At 37.1% G+C, this 20,603-nt stretch overlaps 2 protein-coding genes across 9 annotated transcripts in view; both read right to left on the bottom strand.

Annotated features, from left to right (window-relative positions):
• The window catches only part of LRCH3 (leucine rich repeats and calponin homology domain containing 3), a 102,521-nt gene extending 101,465 nt beyond the window's left edge, over nucleotides 1-1,056 (bottom strand). For all 8 annotated transcript variants that reach the window (XM_055399332.2, XM_055399002.2, XM_055399418.2 and 5 more), the window contains exon 1: nucleotides 756-1,056. In XM_055399332.2, the coding sequence (XP_055255307.1) occupies nucleotides 756-1,017 (262 nt within the window). In that variant the 5' untranslated portion in view covers nucleotides 1,018-1,056. The remainder of the gene's footprint in view (nucleotides 1-755) is intronic.
• Nucleotides 1,057-6,754: 5,698 nt separating this feature from the next.
• FYTTD1 (forty-two-three domain containing 1) overlaps nucleotides 6,755-20,603 on the bottom strand; it is a 33,724-nt gene continuing 19,875 nt past the window's right edge. The window contains exons 4-9 of the mRNA XM_055399835.2: nucleotides 19,885-19,997; nucleotides 16,797-16,893; nucleotides 16,335-16,396; nucleotides 14,883-14,957; nucleotides 10,471-10,597; nucleotides 6,755-8,831 (exon numbers count right to left, since the gene is read on the bottom strand). Coding sequence (XP_055255810.1) covers nucleotides 8,733-8,831; nucleotides 10,471-10,597; nucleotides 14,883-14,957; nucleotides 16,335-16,396; nucleotides 16,797-16,893; nucleotides 19,885-19,997 — 573 coding nt within the window. The 3' untranslated portion in view covers nucleotides 6,755-8,732. The remainder of the gene's footprint in view (nucleotides 8,832-10,470; nucleotides 10,598-14,882; nucleotides 14,958-16,334; nucleotides 16,397-16,796; nucleotides 16,894-19,884; nucleotides 19,998-20,603) is intronic.

A 20,603-nucleotide genomic window follows, 5' to 3' on the forward strand; every position in this document is an offset into this window, starting at 1 on the left:
CAGATATTGTTCTCTACAACTAAGAAAATCAAATAATATCTAATTTGTTTTCTTTTCTGTGTTAAATATGTATAAGGCAAAGTAATGTTTGTTTTTTCTTAAAGAATTAAACATAGATACGGTAGGCAACTATGTTTTGTGCGTTTTTCTAAATAGTTTTCTTCCTGCAACTTTTTTTTGAGGGGGCATGAGGTAAGAGGAAAAGTAGTGGAAGTATTAAAGTTGGCCCTAGTTATTTTTACAAGTACATTTGGTAAGTCAACTAGACGAAGGGGAGAAAGGAAAAGCGTTCGGGCTCACGCTGAAAACAACATTTCTTAAAAATCGCCAGTGCTGAGAGTCATGTTTTCCTGACAATGCAGCGACCAATATTACTCCGATTAAAAGCGCGCTACAAACCTAAATCTGAGTAGTCAATCTGGCATCCTAAATCCGAATTGGCCTGAACAATCAGGCGGAGCAAGGGTCTGCCTCAGCTTCCGCAAAAGTTAATTTTCTAGGGAAGTAAAACACTACCCATCAGTTCCTATGGCCCTCTTCCCGAGAGATGATGCTGTCCGCCTCGCCCCAGGCTCGGGGTCTGACCCGCAGGCCTGGGTGGGCTGGGGCAGTCGGCTTCTCCCCTTTACCCTGGTCCCGACCAGGAGTAATAGGACCAGTTACTGTAACTACCCGCGACTCCCCCGAACGGCCAGGGCGGCCTCCGGCCGCGCCCGGGGCCTCCTGTCCGCTGGGATGTCCCCCACCCCACTCACCCGCCCGAGTGGTGTCCGTCAGGTCGTGGTTGGCCGCTCCCCGGGGAAACTCCCTCAGTTTCCGGCCGCTCAGGCTCAGCACCCCGGTTACCGCCGCCTCCTCCAGCGCTCGGTCGAGGGAGCGACTCCACGAGCCCGGGCCAGGGCCAGGGCCCGCCCCAGAGTTTGGGCCGCAGTTAACAACCGAGAGGTTACCTCCCGACGCTCCTGGACAAGAGTATTCTGCAGCCGCGGCCACAGCGACCAAGCCCGCAGCCGCCATTTCCCAGCCCACAACTCTCCGGCCCTTCAGCTCAGCGCATGCGCGACCAGATGATAGGTGGGCGGGGAAAGGGGCTTACAGACCCCGGCCGGGTCCCTTGATGGACAGGGCTGCGGTGCCGCTCTGCACTTCCAGGAGCTGGCCTCCGCCCACACGAGGTTTCCAAGAGAAATTTAAAATGAACTCACAAATCTGGAGCAGCTCCCTACGGTAGGCTCCCAGTGGCCTTTCTAACATACCTCTACAAAAATATCTTTCAGACAACGCTCCTCACCAAAACTACCTTCCTTCCTTAGGAGGATTAGATTAAACATTAAGTTTTAACACTATTGCTGCCAAAAACGAGGGGAAAGATTCCTTGACTTGTCGAGTGATTTAAGTGGAGATTGTGAATTTATTAACCATTATGGCCTGAGGGAAAAAGAAGTGTTAACCTGGCTCCCAAACTTCATAATTCTCATTGAAAGAGTTATATAAATATTTTAGGCCCTTCCTACAAAATAGCTTCTTAAGGAAAATAAACACTTTAAATAGTACCTCTTCTTTGAGCAAGATTTTATTGTTGAACAAAACTGGGTGAACCTCATTGAAGTCTAAAATTTGGGTCTAGAAGCAAAACTGAGGAAGAGAAAATGATCTTACCATAATCTACAAGTGGGAATTATAGAACTAAAGAAAGTTAAAAATAAAAATGAAACCAGTTACTGGAAAAGTAGAAAATATTTCATTTTATTAAAAATATCTTATAATTTTTTACCACACCATGGGACTTGCAGGATTTTAGCTTTCTGATCCCATGGACAGAGGAGCCTGGTAGGCTGCAGTTCAGAGGGTTGCAGAGTTGGCAGGACTGGGCGACATGCACAGCAGCATGACTTCCTGAATGAGGGATTGAACCTATGCCCTCCAGAATGAAAGCTGGGAGTTCTAACCACTGGACCGCCAGGGAATTCCCACTTCATTTTAAACCAATTAGGCCTCACATATATTGCAACCAGTCTTCAGCTTATTCTTGACATTATTAAATGACATTTAAGTCATTCCTGCTAAATGATGTAAATTTCCCCTACAATCAATCAACTAGTATTTTCTGTGGGAAATAAGACTGTCAGATACAGTCCTTTTCCTAGATTGCAATTATGGAATCCAAATAAGCCAAATAGAGATTAATACCACAAAAAAGGGCTGAGTAGGGGTGGTTGGGATTAACCATCAGAATTCAAAGAAAAGGAATCTAGTATGTCAAATTCTGAAACAAATATGAAGGATTCTGAAGTGCAATAAGCTGGAAGGGGACAGTAATATCCCAAATTGAAAGGAATATCAACATGAACATATCCAGGTATGATTTATAATGGTTTGTGTGGAGAATATTGCCACAGGCCAAAAAGTTCTTGTCAGAGAGCAAAAGAGAGTAAGGCTGGAGAGATGCTGTCCATCACTCAAGGTTCAGCTTTACAATGAAACTTTGATTAGCACTTTCCCAACTCTGAAATAGAAGACTGTAAAAATGTTTAATCTCAGTGCCAAAGTTCATTAGTATCAGTTGCTCAGAGAGTTGTTCTGTAAATTCTTACTGTGTTTTAGGTTCAGCAACAGGTTCCATGATCAATGTCTCTAATGAACATGGGTCACCCAAATAGCAAGTGATCTGTTATCCCTGGCAGGTTATCATCTATCCAATGTATGAAGTGGTTTTTGTTACTCTAGACTTCTAAAATTGTTACTCTTAGAAAGACTTTAAGCTCTTTAAAGAGCAGGTTCTCATTTTTTTTAGAGCTATTTCAACCACAAAAGCAATATAACCACAAAAAATATTCCATATTAATGCTACAGTGCTATAGTCAGACTTTTACAATGCACAGATATCATCTATATTTGATTACTGATTACCTTCCACATTTGAATTCCTTTGACAAATTCTCCATAATATGGCCTCATTCTTCCTATCCACCTGCACATATCATTATTACAACATACCATGCTAATTCCGGCCTTTAAAGTTCTGACCAAGTTTATAGATTGACTATACTTTGTCTCGGAGAAGGCAGCGGCAAGCCACTCTAGTACTCTTGCCTAGAAAATCCCATGATGGAGGGGCCTGGTAGGCTGCAGTCCATGGGGTCGCCAAGAGTCAGACACGACTGAGCGACTTCACTTTCACGCATTGGAGAAGGAAATAGCAACCCACTCCAATGTTCTTGCCTGGAGAATCCCAAGGACAGGGGAGCCTGGTGGGCTGCCATCTATGGGGTCGCAGAGTTGGACACGACTGAAGCGACTTAGCAGCAGCAGCAGCAGACTTTGTCTAGTCAACTAGATTTTAAGGTCTTTAATATGTTAAACTCTATAATTATCTTCAATATCCTGGCTGAGTATATCAATAGTTTAAAAATAGAGTAAGTGGAAAGAAACAAAGATGCTGTTAATTACTAACACAGCAGAGGTTAGGAGAAAAAAAGAATTACAATATTTGAGAACAGGGTCTCATTAAATCCAAAATATCTGTATATTAAGGCTACCAGGCCGAAACAGAAGCCTGTGGATACAGGAAAAATGAAGATGCTATATATACACTATTATATAAAGAACTAGTCCTACATAAAGGAAGGCTGGAAGAAAAGATAAATCAGAAGTTAATTTTGAGACCTCTAAGGATTTGAAGTTTTATCTACAAATTAAAGGTAGAACAAGGGAATTCTCATCCTTCTCCCTCAATCTTCTCCATAAAGGAAGGGACAAAATCACCTTAAGAAAATAAGGTATGGGAAATGGGAGTCATTGCAGGGAATTCACCAGAGTCTAGTGATGAATAAAAGAAGTGATGAGAAACAGTTGCAAAAGGGGTGAGTAAAAGGGCTTCAGGGATCTCTAACTTACTCCACTACTGCTCTGTGGTCTGGAAGCAGAAAAGGAGATGAAAAGTCAATGGGGGTTTACCGAATGTTAGTTATTAACACAAAGAACCTTCCTGCTTCTCCCTGTGTATTTTATAGGCTGAAAGTTTACTCATTGAACACTAGCAGCAAAAGTTTCACTCCAACCTTAGTAACTCTCTCCACCTCATATCACGCAGAAATAAAGTTCTTTCCCTACTTTTACTCATTAGAAATATATTATGGCTACTCCTTTAAGATTCTACTTTATAAACTCAAAGCAGTAGGATTAAAATCTTGGCCAATCCCCTTCTCTTCAAAGCACAGAAGCTGGTGTGTTGAATATGTTCAACAAATGTTTGGTCCTACCCTTTCTGACTTCTTTAGTGGAAAAAAAAAAAAGAATTGACTTTTAAAGAAATTTTACAAGAAAATTTAGACAATGTGATTTTCTTCTCAGGAAAACAGAATTGGAAATAGAAATTAAACATACAGGCTAGGGAAATAATTTCCTATTTATCTGGGTTTTTTTGGATGTGGACCTTTTAAAAGTCTTTATTGAACTTGTTACAATACTGCTTCTATTTTATGTTTTGGATTTTTGCCTCCAAGGCATGTGAGATCTTAGTTCCCCAACCAGAGATAGAACTGCACCCCCTGCATTGGAAGGTGAAGTTTTAACCACTGGGCCACTGGCGAAATCCCTCTTTATTTTTCTTTCAGTTCAGTTCAGTTCAGTTGCTCAGTCGTGTCCGACTCTTTGCGACCCCATGAATCACAGCACGCCATACAGCTCATCAGAATATATTGAGAAAGAGGAATTTCAGTTCCAGAATGGCATCACATTTCCTTGTTTTATTAAGCTTTTAGTTGAATAGATTTCAGACAGAAAGTAAACTGTAATGGCAGGGAAAAAAAGAGACAGTCAAAGTCAACAATTTATAAACAAATCTTTAAATCCCTCTTCAGTTCAGTTCAGTCGCTCAGTCGTGTCCAACTCTGCGACTCCATGAATCACAGCACACCAGGCCTCCCTGTCCATCACCAACTCCCGGAGTTCACTCAAACTCATCTCCATTGAGTTGGTGATGCCATCCAGCCATCTCATTCTCTGTTGTCCCCTTCTCCTCCCACCCCCAATCCTTCCCAGCATCAGAGTCTTTTCCAGTGAGTCAACTCGTCATATGAGGTGGTCAAAGTATTGGAGTTTCAGCTTTAGCAAAATCGCTCAGTTGTGTCCGACACTTTGCGACCCCATGGACTGTAGCCTACCAGGCTCCTCTGTCCATGGGATTTTTCAGGCAAGAGTACTGGAGTGGATTGCCACTTCCTTCTCCAGGGGATCTTCCCAACCCAGGGACTGAACCCCAGTCTCCTGCATTGCAGGTAGGTACTTTACCATCTGAGTACTTTACCATTGCAGGTAGGTACTTTACCTTCTGAGCCACATGGGAAATGCGTCTTAATGGTTCACAGTAGTCCAAAATTCTTGTTGTAAATGCTTGGACTTTACTGGTGTCATTTTTAAAGAGGGGTTAACTCCAAACTGATCTATGCAAAAATAACTCGCTTTTAACTTAACAAAAGCTTAAATCTCATGCTTTCTTTTTTCTTACAGTGGCAAAAAACAAATAATCATATAATTCTGATGAGACTTCAAAGGTTTAGAGATCAGAAATGAAGAGATCATTTTCTGCCCTAACGTTTCCTGCATTCAGAATGTATGGTATTCATTCTCTGCAGTGTATTCATTCTCTGTCCGCTATTTCTTCTCACTCTTACCTCCTTAGAGTAACAGAAATCAAAACAAAAGGTACCCCAACACTGTTTATGTTACACTGTGAATTACAAAGCTATTGACAGCAAAATATGATATACCTATCTATTATAACAAAAACTAACCATAAATAAATTCAAAGTTTCTTCATACTTGTAGTATTTTATGATTTGCTTATAATTAAAATTGTGGTGAAGTTTATACCTATTAGAGAAAAATACATAATGTTTGACTAGGAACACTGGCCTTTTCTAATAGGTCTACCTAACTGGAATGAAAAGTGATGAAATCTCATAATTATCACTGGCAGAGTGTATTTACTTACCATGTTACAAATGCTAAAGCATGGTATTACCATTTCTTAGATATCAAGTCACACACCATTCCACTACTTTCTGTGGGTGTTCCATTCATGGAGAATTAAAAGATCTAAGCTTAAAAAGTGACTGGATCACACACAAGTCTTGAAAAGCTGAGTATCACTAAACCAAGATATTAAAAAAAAAAAAAAAACTGGATGATCTCTAAAGGTTCATTCACTCTAATATATTGCATTGTAAGAAAATTTGATTCTCTAACTCCCCCTACTTGTTGGAGCTATAAATGAAGCGATCAAAAGATAATTAGTGGGATGTCAATATGAGTCTAAATTGATTTACCAATTTGTTGGGCAGCTTTTCAAATCCTAAATGTTATAGTCACTACAAAGTGCTTTGTAACACAAAACAATCTAAAAACCACAACTCAATCTTTTTAGCTAAGAATAAATCATGAGAGACCTATAATATTTTATTTGTTAAAAATGAACAGCTTCAGATCTAAAGGTAACTTTTCCAAAAAACACCAAAAAGTACAGTGTAAAGCATCTCCTCATTAAATACAAACGTTCATTTTGTGATGCACTGCATCAATGTTTTTTATACACCTTGATGCAAAGGGAAATTTAAGTTGCATCTTGTTTAAAAAAAAACTTTTAAGAACTGAAAAAGGATGACTACAACCACATTCTAAGAAAGGAAAAATTTCCTCCAAAAGAGCATATTCTTTTGTTTTTATACAACATGTTAGCACTCGAGAATTATAATTTGGCTGTAACAAAGGCAAGATTTTATATTTAAAAAGAAAATGAAATTACAGATGCATGAAGAGCAAAAGTTTAATATACCAAAGACATTTTGTTTGATGCACTTAATATCAATATTTGGAGGGATTTTTAAGATTTAAAAAGAAGGCATTAATAATAGGTCTGTACAATAATATTTAAAAGAACAAGAAAATGAAAACATCTTTATACTGTATTTTCACAAACTGGTCTAAAGACAGCAAACTCGTGCTCAGTTGTTTTTCCTTTGTTTTAAAATAAGTTATCAATAACTCTAAACCAGTCTAAAATGTTTTGCATGAATCAAATCTAAGCATTCATACTTGCAAAAATGTTTTGCAATGAGTCCTTGGCCTACAGAGAGACTGGAGTTTACTTTCAAATTGTATGACTGGCTTCCAATAATCCCTTATCAGTAGACTTACAAGCAAAATACCAGATATTAAGGATCAGATTTAATTCTTTGGTATAAGCATGAAACTGTTATTGATAGCTTTCCGTGGCTAGTATAAACCAAGTAACCAAAGGACCACGAGAAACAACAATGAAGTCTAGTATACCCTGCAACACAGGCAGGAGCCATAACAATGTTTTGTGTTTTAACAGGAAAAATAAACACAAATAATACACTGCAAGTAAAACTAACACCTACTTAGAGGTTTTAACATTACAGCAAACCGAAAAGTTAAGCTTTAAAATGACCAAACTTGTAACCTGTAGTCTGAATATTTTGCTGCATTTTGGTATTATACCATGACTTAAAATTTACAACCATCTGAGGACTTTCAGCACTAGCTTGGCACAACAAATTAACTCCTCCTAACCCTCCAGAGTGTGACGGGGGGAAATCCTTTTCTTACCACAAATGCCTGAACTTTACACAAGAAATCAGAAGCAAAGGTACAGAACAAGGTCGTAATAATGTTAACTCTATTATAATTTTGCACTTTTTCCTTGTGACATATACATTTTTTTAAGAGCTGTATGTATACTGTTCAACTTAGTAAACTTAAAATTTAACTTTTTCAAATAAGAAGTCCAGGACTTTATGGCTAATTTTCCTATCAAAATATCTACAGAACTCAATCCATTTTAATTATAATTGTTCCAAATATCATCTGAAGAATACTTTCTGCACACTAGATTCAAATCTATACTAAATCCAAACAGTATACCTATGACCTAAGTTTTAAAGTCTTCATCTCAGTTACCATCTTCAACCTGCTACTTTCTCTCCACACAAATTACCAGATTTTTACTCTGGACTTTCCTCCAATTAGGCTCTATCAGATAACTTTGTAAACACCCATTTACAGCCTTTAAACACCAACATTTTAAACAGAAGCTAATGCCCGGAGTCATATTTCTTGTTAAAAAAAAGTTCAGCATTAAAAGATTTACAACTCTGGAGGATTAACCTAATGTTATTTGAAAAATGAACCAAGTTCCAGATATCCCCATAAATTTTAAACCCCCAAACTGAAATTCTAATAATTTTTTATATCCCTAATGAAGAAAAGTCAACTGCATTTATTACACCAACACTATTAATGTATGAGTGACAGCAACAAAGGGACCTACTTCAAATCTTGGAGACCAAGATTTACCATGGTAAGGTGTAAAAAATGGGCAAAGGCAATGAGATCCTAAATACCACTATCATAAAATAATCAATTTCTATCTTTCCACATTCTTTCTGCTGCATGAGGAATCAAAAAAGTCAAATAGAGAATTGTTCTGTCTGGGCCAACCATGAAATCTTTAAGAACATATAGGTATATTCCCTGTTATTCTTTCAGGGCATTATTTATACATGTTTAAAAAAAACTTCAAAAATAAAAATAAGAGTTATTTAGCCTTGTGAATATTTTGAAATAAAGTTTCTTGAATTTCTGTGATGAACTCTTCAAGCAATTAAATTTTTAAGAGTCATCACTGAAAAGTTCCTTTGACATGGGATCTATCCCACGGTTACAAAGCGGCTTCCTCCTTTGTTGAAAGTGAGAGTGGCTCTCTGTTCCTTCAGGATTCCAAATCGCTCATTCAAAGTCATCCCTGTCTAGAGAAAACAAAACAAAACGAAAATTAACAACCTGACTGTAAGCAACATTTGCTTTGGAACAATAATGTGATCATAATGATAATTCACAGTAATAATACCCAACATTTCCTGAATACTTATATATATATATATATGAACTCATTTAAATTCTAACAAACACCCATATGAAACAGGTGAATTCAGTGAAGTTTAGGGAAGTCAGTTGTCTACTTGCAGGTCTAGAATTGAAACTGAGTCAGAATCCCTAAAAGGGCAATGCCAAAGAATATTCAAACTACCGCACAGCTACACTTGTCTCACATGCTAGCAAAGGAATACTCAAAATCCTTCAAGCTAGGCTTCAACAGTATATGAATTGAGAACCTCCAGATGTTCAAGCTGGATTTGAAAAGGCAGAGGAACCAGAGGTCAAACTGCCAACATCCACTGGATCATAGAAAAAAACAAAGGAATTCCAGAAAAACATCTACTTCTGCTTCATTGACTACATGAAAGCCTTTGTGTGGATCACAACTAACTTTGAAAATTCTTAAAGAGATGGGAATACCAGGCTGAAAGGAAAGTAACAACTGACAAAATAAAAATAAGCGAAATAAATTTGGTCAAATTTCTGTCCATACTCCACAGTTGACATTTTAAAATGTAACACTCATTCATGATAAAAATTCTCAGCAAATTACAAATAGAAGGGAACTTCCTCAATCTGATAAAAACAGCCTACTGCTAACATCAAACTTAATGGTGAAAAACAATGCTTTCTCCTCAAGTCTGGAGACAAAGCAAGCAAACATGCTCTCAACATAGTACTGAATGTCCTAGCCATCATAATGAAGAAAACGAAAAGATTTAAAGATTGGAAAGAAATTCAAAGAATGACATGGTTGCTTACAAAGAAAATCCTAAGTAATCTATAAAATTATTAAAAAGTAGAAAGTGTATTTTAGCAAGATTACAAGGTTAATACAAAAACTGTCAAAACCATGGTGAGATACACCACTTGACATGCATCAGAATGTCTAAAATCAAATGACAGATAATAAATGCTGGTAAGGCCATGGAAAAATTCAGAACTCTCTTACATGTTGGAAGGAATGGTACTGCAGCTACTTCTCTGGAAAACAATTTGGTACTTCCCCAAAGGTTAAACCCAGAATTATAATATGATCTAGCAATTCCATTCTTAGGTATTTACCAAGGAGAAATAAAATACACTCACACAAAAACATGAATGTACAGGTTTTTGTGTGAGCATATGTACATGAATGTTCAGAGGAGCATTATTCACAATAGCCAAAGAATGGAAACAATCCAAATGTCCATCAACTGACAAATAAAATACAGTATATCCATATGGTGGAATGTTATTCAAGAATAAAAAGAAATAAAATATTGATATACACAATGGATAAACCATGAAAAAATTATGCTAAGTGAAAAAAGTTTCATACATTATATGATTCCATTCACATGAATGGTCTAAAATAAGCAAATCCAGAGACAGAAAACGGATAGACCGGTAGTTTCCTAGGGTTGAGGATAGTTAGGACATCCTATTTAATTCATTATACAACATTAGTTTTGTTAATTAAAATATTTTCAGTCAATGGCCCAGAGAAATACAGGGGGGAAAATTTACCTGTTTTCCAACACTGTTTATGTCAAATTGTAGGGGGACACCTTTAGGAACTTTCTTTACATCAGACTGATCCCGTTTTGTCAAGAATGAGGGCACAGCAGTACGAGTTAATCGTGGTTTCTGAGTTCTATTAGAAAAAAATAAAATAAGACCAGTTAAACAATCAAGAGAAATAAATCACTTGGTTCATAAGACATCTTGACTTGTACACATGTTCAACTGTATGAAGGCTACTTTATTTACATTCTCAATAACCCCGCCAACCCAGTTCTTTTTATTTTTTGAAGTATAGTTAATTTACAATATTGTATGTTTCGGGTATACAGCATAGTGATTCAGTATTTTTGCAGATATTTCATTGTAGGTTGTTATATGATAATGAGTCTAATTCCCTATGCTATACAGTAAATCCTTGTTGCTTATCTATTTTATATATAGTAATTTGTATGTTAATTTCATATACCTGATTTTTTCCTTCTGCCTTCTCTCCCCTCTATGTAACCACAAGTTTGTTTTCTATGTCTGCAAGTCTGTTTCTGCTTTCTATATACATTCATTTGTATTATTTTTTAGATTCCATATATAAGTAATATATAGTATTTGTCTTTCTCTGACTTACTTAACTAAGTATAACAATTGCACTCATCTCACACGCTAGTAAAGTCATGCTCAAAATTCTCCAAGCCAGGCCTCAGCAATACGTGAACCGTGAACTTTCAGGTGTTCAAGCTGGTTTTAGAAACGGCAGAGGAACCAGAGATCAAATTGCCAACATCTGCTGGATCATGGAGAAAGCAAGAGAGTTCCAGAAAAACATCTATTTCTGCTTCATTGACTATGCCAAAGCCTTTGACTGTGTGGATCACAATAAACTGTAAAAAATTCTGAAAGAGATGGGAATATCAGACCACCTGACTTGCCTCTGGAGAAACCTGTATGCAAGTCAGGAAGCAACAGTCAGAACTGGACATGGAACAACAGACTGGTTCCAAATAGGAAAAGGAGTACGTCAAGGTTGTATAATGTCACCCTGCTTATTTAACTTATATGCAGAGTACATCATGAGGAACGCTGGGCTGGAAGCAGCACAAGCTGGAATCAAGATTGCCGGGAGAAATATCAATAACCTCAGATATGCAGATGACACCACCCTTATGGCAGAAAGTGAAGAGGAACTCAAAGGCCTCTTGATGAAAGTGAAAGAGGAGAGTGAAAAGGTTGGCTTGAAGCTCAACATTCAGAAAATGAAGATCATGACATCTGGTCCCATCACTTCATGGGAAATAGATGGGAAAACAGTGGAAACAGTGTCAGACTTTATTTTTTGGGGCTCCAAAATCACTGCAGATGCTGACTGCAGCCAGGAAATTAAAAGACACTTACTCCTTGGAAGGAAAGTTATGACCAACCTAGATAGTATATTAAAAAGCAGAGACATTACTTTGCCAATCAAGGTCCGTCTAGTCAAGGCTATGGTTTTTCCCGTGGTCATGTATGGATGTGAGAGTTGGACTGTGAAGAAAGCTGATCGCTGAAGAATTGATGCTTTTGAACTGTGGTGCTGGAGAAGACTCTTGAGAGTCCCTTGGACTGCAAGGAGATCCAACCAGTCCATTCTAAAGGAGATCAATCCTGGGTGTTCATTGGAAGGACTGATGCTAAAGCTGAAACTCCAATACTTTGGCCACCTCATGCGACGAGCTGACTCACTGGAAAAGACTCTGATGCTAGGAGGGATTGGGGGTGGGAGGAGACGGGGACGACAGAGAATGAGATGGCTGGATGGCATCACTGACTCTATGGACATGAGTTTGAGTGAACTCCGGGAGTTGGTGATGGACAGGGAGGCCTGGTGTGCTGTGATTCATGGGGTCGCAAAGAGTTGGACACGACTGAGTAACGAACTGAACTGAACTGAACTGATGCATATATATATGCCACATCTTATTTATCTATTCATCTCTTGATGTATACTTAGGTTGCTTCCATGTCCTGACTACTGTAAACAGTGCTATTATGCAGAACACTGGGGTGAACATATCTTTTTGATTTAGTGTTTTCATTTTTTTCCAGATATATACCCAAGAGTGGAATTGGTAGTTCTATTTTTAAGAAACCTCTATACTGTTTTCCACAATGGATGAACCAATTTACATTCTCACCATCAATGTACATGGGTTCCCTTTTCTCCACATCCTTTCTGACATTTATTATTTGTAGACTTTTTGATAAGAGCTATTCTGACAGGTGAAGTGATACCTCATTGGGGTTCCGATTTGCATTTCTTTAACAATTAGTGGTGCCAAGCATCTTTTCATGTGCCTGCTAGCCATCTGTATGTCTTCTTTGGAAAAATGTCTGTTCAGGTCTTCTTCCCCCTTTTTGACCAAACTGTTTTCATATTGACTTGTATAAGCTGTTTGTATATTTTGGATTTTAACCCATTGTTGGTTGCATCATTTGCAAATACTTTCTTGCATTCTGTAGGCTGTCTTCTGATTTTGTTGATGGTTTCCTTGGCTGTGTAAAAGCTTCAAAGTTTAATTAGGTCCCATTTGTTTACTTTTGTTCTTATTTCTTCTGTCTTTGGAAACTGATCCAAGAAAATACTGCTATGATTTATGTCAGGGTGTGACCTCCCACCTTCGTTCTTTTTTTCTCAGAATTGCTTTGGTAATTTGGGGGTCACCTGGGGTTCCATGTAAATTTTATCTGCTCTAGTTGTCCTGGGTATTTTGATAGGGACTGCATTAACTCTATAGATTACTCAGTAACATGGTCATTTTAATAATATTAACTCTTCCAATCCAAGAGCATGGGATTATCTTTCTGTTTCTTTGAATCATCTAAAATTTCCTTCATCAATGTCTTGCAGTTTTCAACATACATGTCTTTCACCTCCTTGGTTAAGTTTATTCCTAGGCATTTTGTAAATACAATTTTAAATGAGTTTTCTTTTTTACTTTCTCTTTCTGAATTTCATTATTAGTATATAGAAACAAGTATTAATATTGAATCCTGCAACCTTGCTGAACTAAAAAAAAAAATACTTGGTTCTTGACAGACTAATCTAGAGACTAAAATTTATAAATTGCTCACAGAATTGCTCACAAAATTGCTCTCTGTAAGTAGAACTACAAACTTTTCAACAATTTGGAATAACTGGTCATTTCCAAGTCTTAATCTTCTACTAAAATAAAGCAACCTCTATAATCTTAAGAGACTCATCTGATGTTTTCATCTCAATTATTAAAATGGATGTATATGTAAAACAAAAACTCTGTAAACCTAGGAATTTTTTTTAAAAATTTATTATTTTTAAAATATGTTCATCACAACTCACATAACTGATTTCATAACCTACTAATGGGTCACACACATCGACACATACAATTTCCTCTGCTGTGTTAGCCTGAGTACATCTGCATGAAGTTTCAAGAAACTAGCCAATCTGCTAGACCACTGGCTGATAACGGGGCTTTCTTTCAATTCTAAGTACACAACGTAGATTTTCATTCCTGATACTTTTTGATGGGAAAAATTTAAGAGTGCCAGTTACAGTGTGGTCTAGCGAGGATCCAATGAGGTTTTCGACGGCTAGGTCAATTATCAGGTTGAATTTGATGATATGGTTTTAGAACTTTCTTGAAATGGATCCTTTACCTCCAGCCCAGTGCTACAAGTCTCACATCTTGCCTGTGAAATCAGGGTTCAGCTCACCCCCCCAATCCCAGGCAATATCACTTCCAGCTTCAACCTAGAAAGTTTATAATGCAATAAATATAATGGAATGGTGAAATTAATTAAGGTCATTTAAATAAAAGAATGGGCTTCCCTGGTGGCTCAGTGGTAAAGAATCCACTTGCAGATGCAGGAGACTTGGGTTTGATCCCTGGGTCAAGATGATCCCATGGAGAAGGAAATAGCAACCCACTCCAGTATTCCTGCCTGGGAAATCCCATGGACAGAGAAGCCTGGAGGCTATAGTCTATAGGTCACAGACATGAATTAGTGACTAAACAACAACAAAAATAAAAGAATATACCATGAAGTCTTTAAAAAGAAGGCGGATGTGTATGTAATGAAGTCCAAAACATGTAACTTTTTTAGTTGTTTTTGGCTTTTTTGTTTGCTTGTTTGCTTTGGCCATGCTGTGTGGCCTATGGAATCCTAGTGCCCTGTCGAATCAGGGATTGAATCTGGGCCATAGCAGTGAAAGTACTGAGTCCTAACCACTGAACCACCAAGGAATTCTCTACTTTTAACTTTATATTAATTTCCACTTTGTATTATTTCCTTGTCTCAGTATACCCTAACTTGGACATCCTACTCTTGAGCAGAGTCAAATATTTTTCTATTATCTTACATACTGAGAGGTTATAAATTTTGCAAAAAAAAAAAAAAAGACTTACACTGGGCACTGCACCGCTGCTGGATTATCAATGGATATAGTCAAAATTCCTCCATTTGTGGTGGAAGTTCGCCATCTAGTTTCAAAAAACCAAAAATTTCATTAAAATGAAAGTTTATAAATCCTACTGTGTATTCTACATAAAACATACATTTTAAACTAGCCATTACTTTTTCTAAGTTTTCAGAAATTATAGATACCTGGGCCCCAACATGATATAATTAATCAGCATATTGGTTATAAGAACTAGACACTTGAATTTATAAATATTTTTCCATGTAACACATATATGCACATAAAAAAATCAAATAATTCAGAAAAGCTTCTAATAACAAGCAACAATCCTTTACTCCACTGTTCTCCCTTCCTGCTCCCCAGGGGCAGCACTTTTAACCTTTCCTGATTTTCTGCTTGTTAGTTACCTCTGGTTCACTAAAAAAGATACTTAGGTAATAGTATCTTGCTGTCGTAAGGATTCAGCTCATCACACTATCCTCTAGTTTCTCTTCCTACTTTGAAACATTTGGATGGCTGTATCACTATTTTACTTTCATTAATTTTATAAATACACTTGAATTTCTTTTTCTAGTAGTATCTCTTGACATTTTCCCCTACCCCACTGTAAGAAAGGACAATAGTATTTCTAATTCCATCCCTCCACCTCTTAACCCACTTTGTACCACCCATTTTCTATCAGCTTTATTTTTATATTTATGTAGGTCAAAATCTGCCATTTACATTACACTGTTACCAAATTAAGTATCTTGTATTTTGTCCTATAGGTTGATCCTCAAACTCCAATGCAAAAGAATACTATCAGCATGAAGTTCAAATAGTTGCCATTCTTATACTCCCAACTGCTCAAAATCATGCCCATTCTAGAAGGTATCATATCTGAACCATGACCACGTGATATATGCTTTGTTTTCTAAGAAGCAGCCATAATTTTAAATGATTTAAACTCTGGTCATACTGATGGAATGTTACAACTCACTTGCAGTGCAATTCTAAGAGACAAAAATATATTCTTAAAATACCTTCATGGGGTAAGGAGGAAAAATGCAATATAAGAAGAAAACACTGTTATTTTAAAAAATTTATAAATATTCTAAAAGCTCTACTGGATTTTCTTCTACTTATTCCCTGAACTGGTTCATTTGTATAAAGTAATTATAAAAAAATAAAGAGCTATTTCATTAAAATGGAATAAACAGGAAAAAAAATACAGAGTAATGCATTTGCTGCTAAAACGTGTAACACTGACATGTGAAAATGCCAAATGTTTTGGGGGAAAAAAAAATCAACAAAAACAAAACAGGATTTACTTATTTCAGGCTCAATGGTTAATTCACTCTGGGTCTCATTTCTTTTTAACTGCGGCACAAAGTAATTTAGGTCACTACTATTCTGGGAGTTTTGAAATGACATCTTGGAAAAACAAATTGAAACTTACTGACGAGTTCTCTTTGCTACTACATCGTCTAGCAGTTGTTCTGAGTTCAACTGGGCCTGAACCTGAAGGGGAAAAAAAAAGCAGTAGATCCCACAGAAAGCAGAGGATTTGAATCCAAAGAGCTATCCTGCTCTGTAACTTTATAACCCTGTGTGGTGGGTTTGAATGCAGGAGAGGAGCATGTGCCTATTCTGACAACACCTCTTTCTTGGGGTTCCTGTATCGGAATAAGTAGTTAAAACAAATTTATTCCTAAATAACATGTTAAATTCTTATAGGACACTGCCATTGATGACAACAAAACAGAAAAGAGGGAAAAAATTAATCTAATGTCATGTTCTTCCATATCCTAAACCCAAACCCTACCTTGATCATGGGTCATGTCTATAATTGATGATTACTAAAGGTGGATGTTCAGGATCCTTTGTGTAAAAAGAAAACACTGTCAAGGGTTTTTTATACCTTCAGGCCTCTTCTGAAAAGAAAAGTTGCCTGACGAGTGTCTTTCTGATGACTTAATTTATTTCCACTCCTGGTAAAATTATTTGGAATGTTATTTCTGCAACAACAAAAAAAACACATGTACCATGAAAAGTCTGGGCCACTTAACAACTCTAAAACATCTTGAAAAAATAAGCAAAAATAAGTTAAATTCATACGCTAAAAATCTGAGGTATACTAAACACAAAGATTCAATTATGTTCTTGTTTACATGCAGCTATTGAGATCTGATTTACAGATATCATTTAATAATCTGGTTAATTCTGGAGCTAATTTATCTTACAAATATTCAATTGTCTAAAAGAATTCGTACAAAGAAAATCACACCTAGGTACATAACTGTCAAACTGCTAAAAACCAACAATAAAGAGAAAATATTGAAATATAACATATCCTCCAAATCTCTCTCCTTCACTCATAATACATATTACATTAATATAAATCACACAAAAACTCATACTGTTCCACTGTTTACTCTCTCCTGCACAGAATATTGTAACCTTAATTAAGTTTGACTTTACTTTTACCACTTTCTAATTTCTATAGAAAGTTGGTAAAAGACAAATTTTCATACTTATCTGCTTATTTCTATAAACAAATGTTTAACATGTCACCTCATCTTACCGCCAACCTTATAGAGGCTCAAATGCATAATTTCCCTAGCCATCTCAATTAACAAGGACTTATTAATGGCTCAGGTAATTGACAAATTCTTGAGAAGTTCCTCTTTTCCAAAAAAAAAGTACTCCCAATTGATTCTCAAAACAAAGAGATGATAGTTGAGTAAAGTTACAATTATAGCCATTCCACATATACAAAAACTTCATTTGTTTTTTTTTTTGCTTTGAATTATCTTCTATAAGAGATGAATAAGTGGTATTTGAAACTGAAATAATAAAACTTCACAGCTTGTCAACCTCTACTTTATCCTTACAGAGAACAAGAGTACCATAATCAGTTCAGTTCAGTCGCTCAGTCATGTCTAACTCTTTGCAACCACATGGACTGCAGCACAACAGGCTTCCCTGTCCATCACCAACTCCCGGAGCTTACTTAAAATCATGTCGATCAAGTCGGTGATGCCATCCGACCATCTCATCCTCTGTTGATCCCTTCTCCTCCTGCCTTCAATCTTTCCCAGCATCAGGGTCTTTTCAAATGAATCAGTTCTTTCCATCAGGTGGCCAAAGTATTGGAGTTTCAACTTCAGCATCAGTCCTTCTAATGAATATTCAGGACTGATTTCCTTTAGGATGGACTGGTTGGATCTCCTTGCAGTCCAAGAGACTCTCAAGAGTCTTCTCCAACACCACAGTTTAAAAGCATCAATTCTTCTGCACTCAGCTTTCTTTATAGTCCAACTCTCACATCCATACATGACTACTGGAAAAACCATAGCTTTGACTAGATGGACCTTTGTTGGCAAAGTAATGTCTCTGCTTTTTAATATGCTGTCTAGGTTGGTCATAACTTTTCTTCCAAGGAGCAAGCGTTTTTTAATTTCACAGCTGCAATCAGCATCTGCAGTGATTTTGGAGCCCCCACAAAATAAAATCTGTCACGGTTTCCATTGTTTCCTCATTTATTTGCCATGAAGTGATGGGATCAGATGCCATGATCCTAGTTTTCTGAATGTTGAGCTTTAAGCCAACTTTTTCACTCTATTTCACTCTTTCACTTTCATCAAGAGGCTTTTTAGTTCCTCTTCACTTTCTGCCATAAAGGTGGTGTCATCTGCATATCTGAGGTTATTGATATTTCTCCTGGCAATCTTGATTCCAGCTTGTGCTTCTTCCAGCCCAGAGTTTCTCATGATGTACTCTGCGTATAAGTTAAATAAGCAGGGTGATAATATACAGCCTTGATGTACTCCTTTCCTGATTTGAAACCAGTCTGCTGTTCCATGTCCAATTCTAACTGTTGCTTCTTGACCTGCATATAGATTTCTCAGGAGGCAGGTCACGTGGTGTTGTATTCCCAACTATTTAAGAATTTTCCACAGTTTGTTCTGATCCACACAGTCAAACACTTTTGCACAGTCAATAAAGCAGAAGTACCATAATAACAGGTCACATTTTAAACAACTGTCTTTTTAACACTTTAAATATCCTTAACTGGTAAAATACATGTAAAGTTTACCGCTTCAGCCAGTTCAGTGGCATTCAGTGCATTCACGTGGTCGTACCACCACCACCACCACCTCCAGAAATGTTCACCTTCACAGACTAAACCCATTTCCCTTCAACTCACTGCCCACCTCCGCCCAGCCCCCAGCTTCCAACCCTCTGCTGCCTGTCTCTGTGAATCTGATTGCTCTGAGGACCTCGTAGGAGTGGAATCACAGGACATACCCTTTTTAATTCAATATCAAAATAATTTCAGCCAGGGACTTCCCTGCTGGATACAGTGGTTTAGAATCCACCTTTCAATGCAGGGGACACAGGTTCAATCCCTGATCAGGGATCCACATACTCCAGGGTAACTAAGCCTGTGCACCACAACTACTGAACCCACATGCCACAACTAGAGAGAAGCCCACGCACCACAATCAATGAACGATCCTGCGTGCCACAACTAAGACTGCGCATAGACAAATAAAATAATTTAAGCTTAAGAAGTAGTCATGAAAAATTCTTTCAGGTTTGATTTTCCCACAAATAACATACACTATTCTATTAAGAGCCACTGAGAGTATGAAACAAATTCTGCTTTCAGAATTTTGAATAATTCTAGCTGAGGTGTTTTTACTGAAACAATCACCTTTTGCAGTTTTTTTCTATATGTCAAGAGAAACAAATAAACAGTGATGCTTTTTTAAAGAAGTCTATAATTAGCTAAATTCATCAAAAACACTAGTTCTAAGAAATAAGGAAGCTGTAACTAAATGCTTCCATACCGAGTGTTCAAACAGACATCCCAAATATCTGTCTCAAAAATGACCACACAACTACAACATCACTGCAAATTCATTGTTTTGAACTCTCAGTATAAGAAGTCCATCTTTATTTATGAAGGATAACATAATACTGTCTTATATTTGAGTACTTACTTTCTATTTAACTGGTTAGGTCTCTTGAGAGCTCCAACTGGTTTTCTCTGCACTTCATTTTGTCTCAGAAGATTTGCCTTCCTTTTTAATGCTGGAAAATATCGTTCTATATTCTTTTAGAAAGCAAGAAACTATGTTAATTAGATTGCTTCATGCTCTATAACCTACTATATAAACATTTCTGAAGCAGAATGGACAGGGACTGACCACTACTTAGATATACAGATTAGAGAGACAGAAAAGCTAAAACAACTTGAATATTTCCAGTCTAAGTGACCAAAATGATAACCATATTATACTTAAAATACTTGCAACAAAAGAATTCAAACAGAAGAAGGAATTTTTTCTATTTTGGTTATGTTCAGTTTGAGATACTCTGAGGGATACACAGGTGATGAGGAAACATGGCTTTGGAGCTCAAGAGAAGAATCAAGAGAGCCTGAAATGAAACTTTGGGAATCTTTCATATAAATATGATTTTGATGTCAAGTAAAGGTATAAGAGAGCCAAATTTCTGATGTACGTGCAGCACCATCGTGCTAGCTAAGCAATCCCTGATGGTTTCCTTGACCTTGACTGGACTAAAGTTGACCTTTAGGTCAGAGGAGAAGTAGAAGAGATATGTTATCTCTCCTTTGTCTTTTCTCTCTTAGAGGGTCCTAAGCAGTGTGGTTTGTGCTTCTATGATTCTAGTGTTTTTAGTGAATTTGTGTTTTAAG

This window comes from Moschus berezovskii, chromosome 1 (assembly GCF_049115385.1).
Source record: "Moschus berezovskii isolate FMDL1 chromosome 1, NW_MosBer_1.0, whole genome shotgun sequence".
Taxonomy (NCBI): domain Eukaryota; kingdom Metazoa; phylum Chordata; class Mammalia; order Artiodactyla; family Moschidae; genus Moschus; species Moschus berezovskii.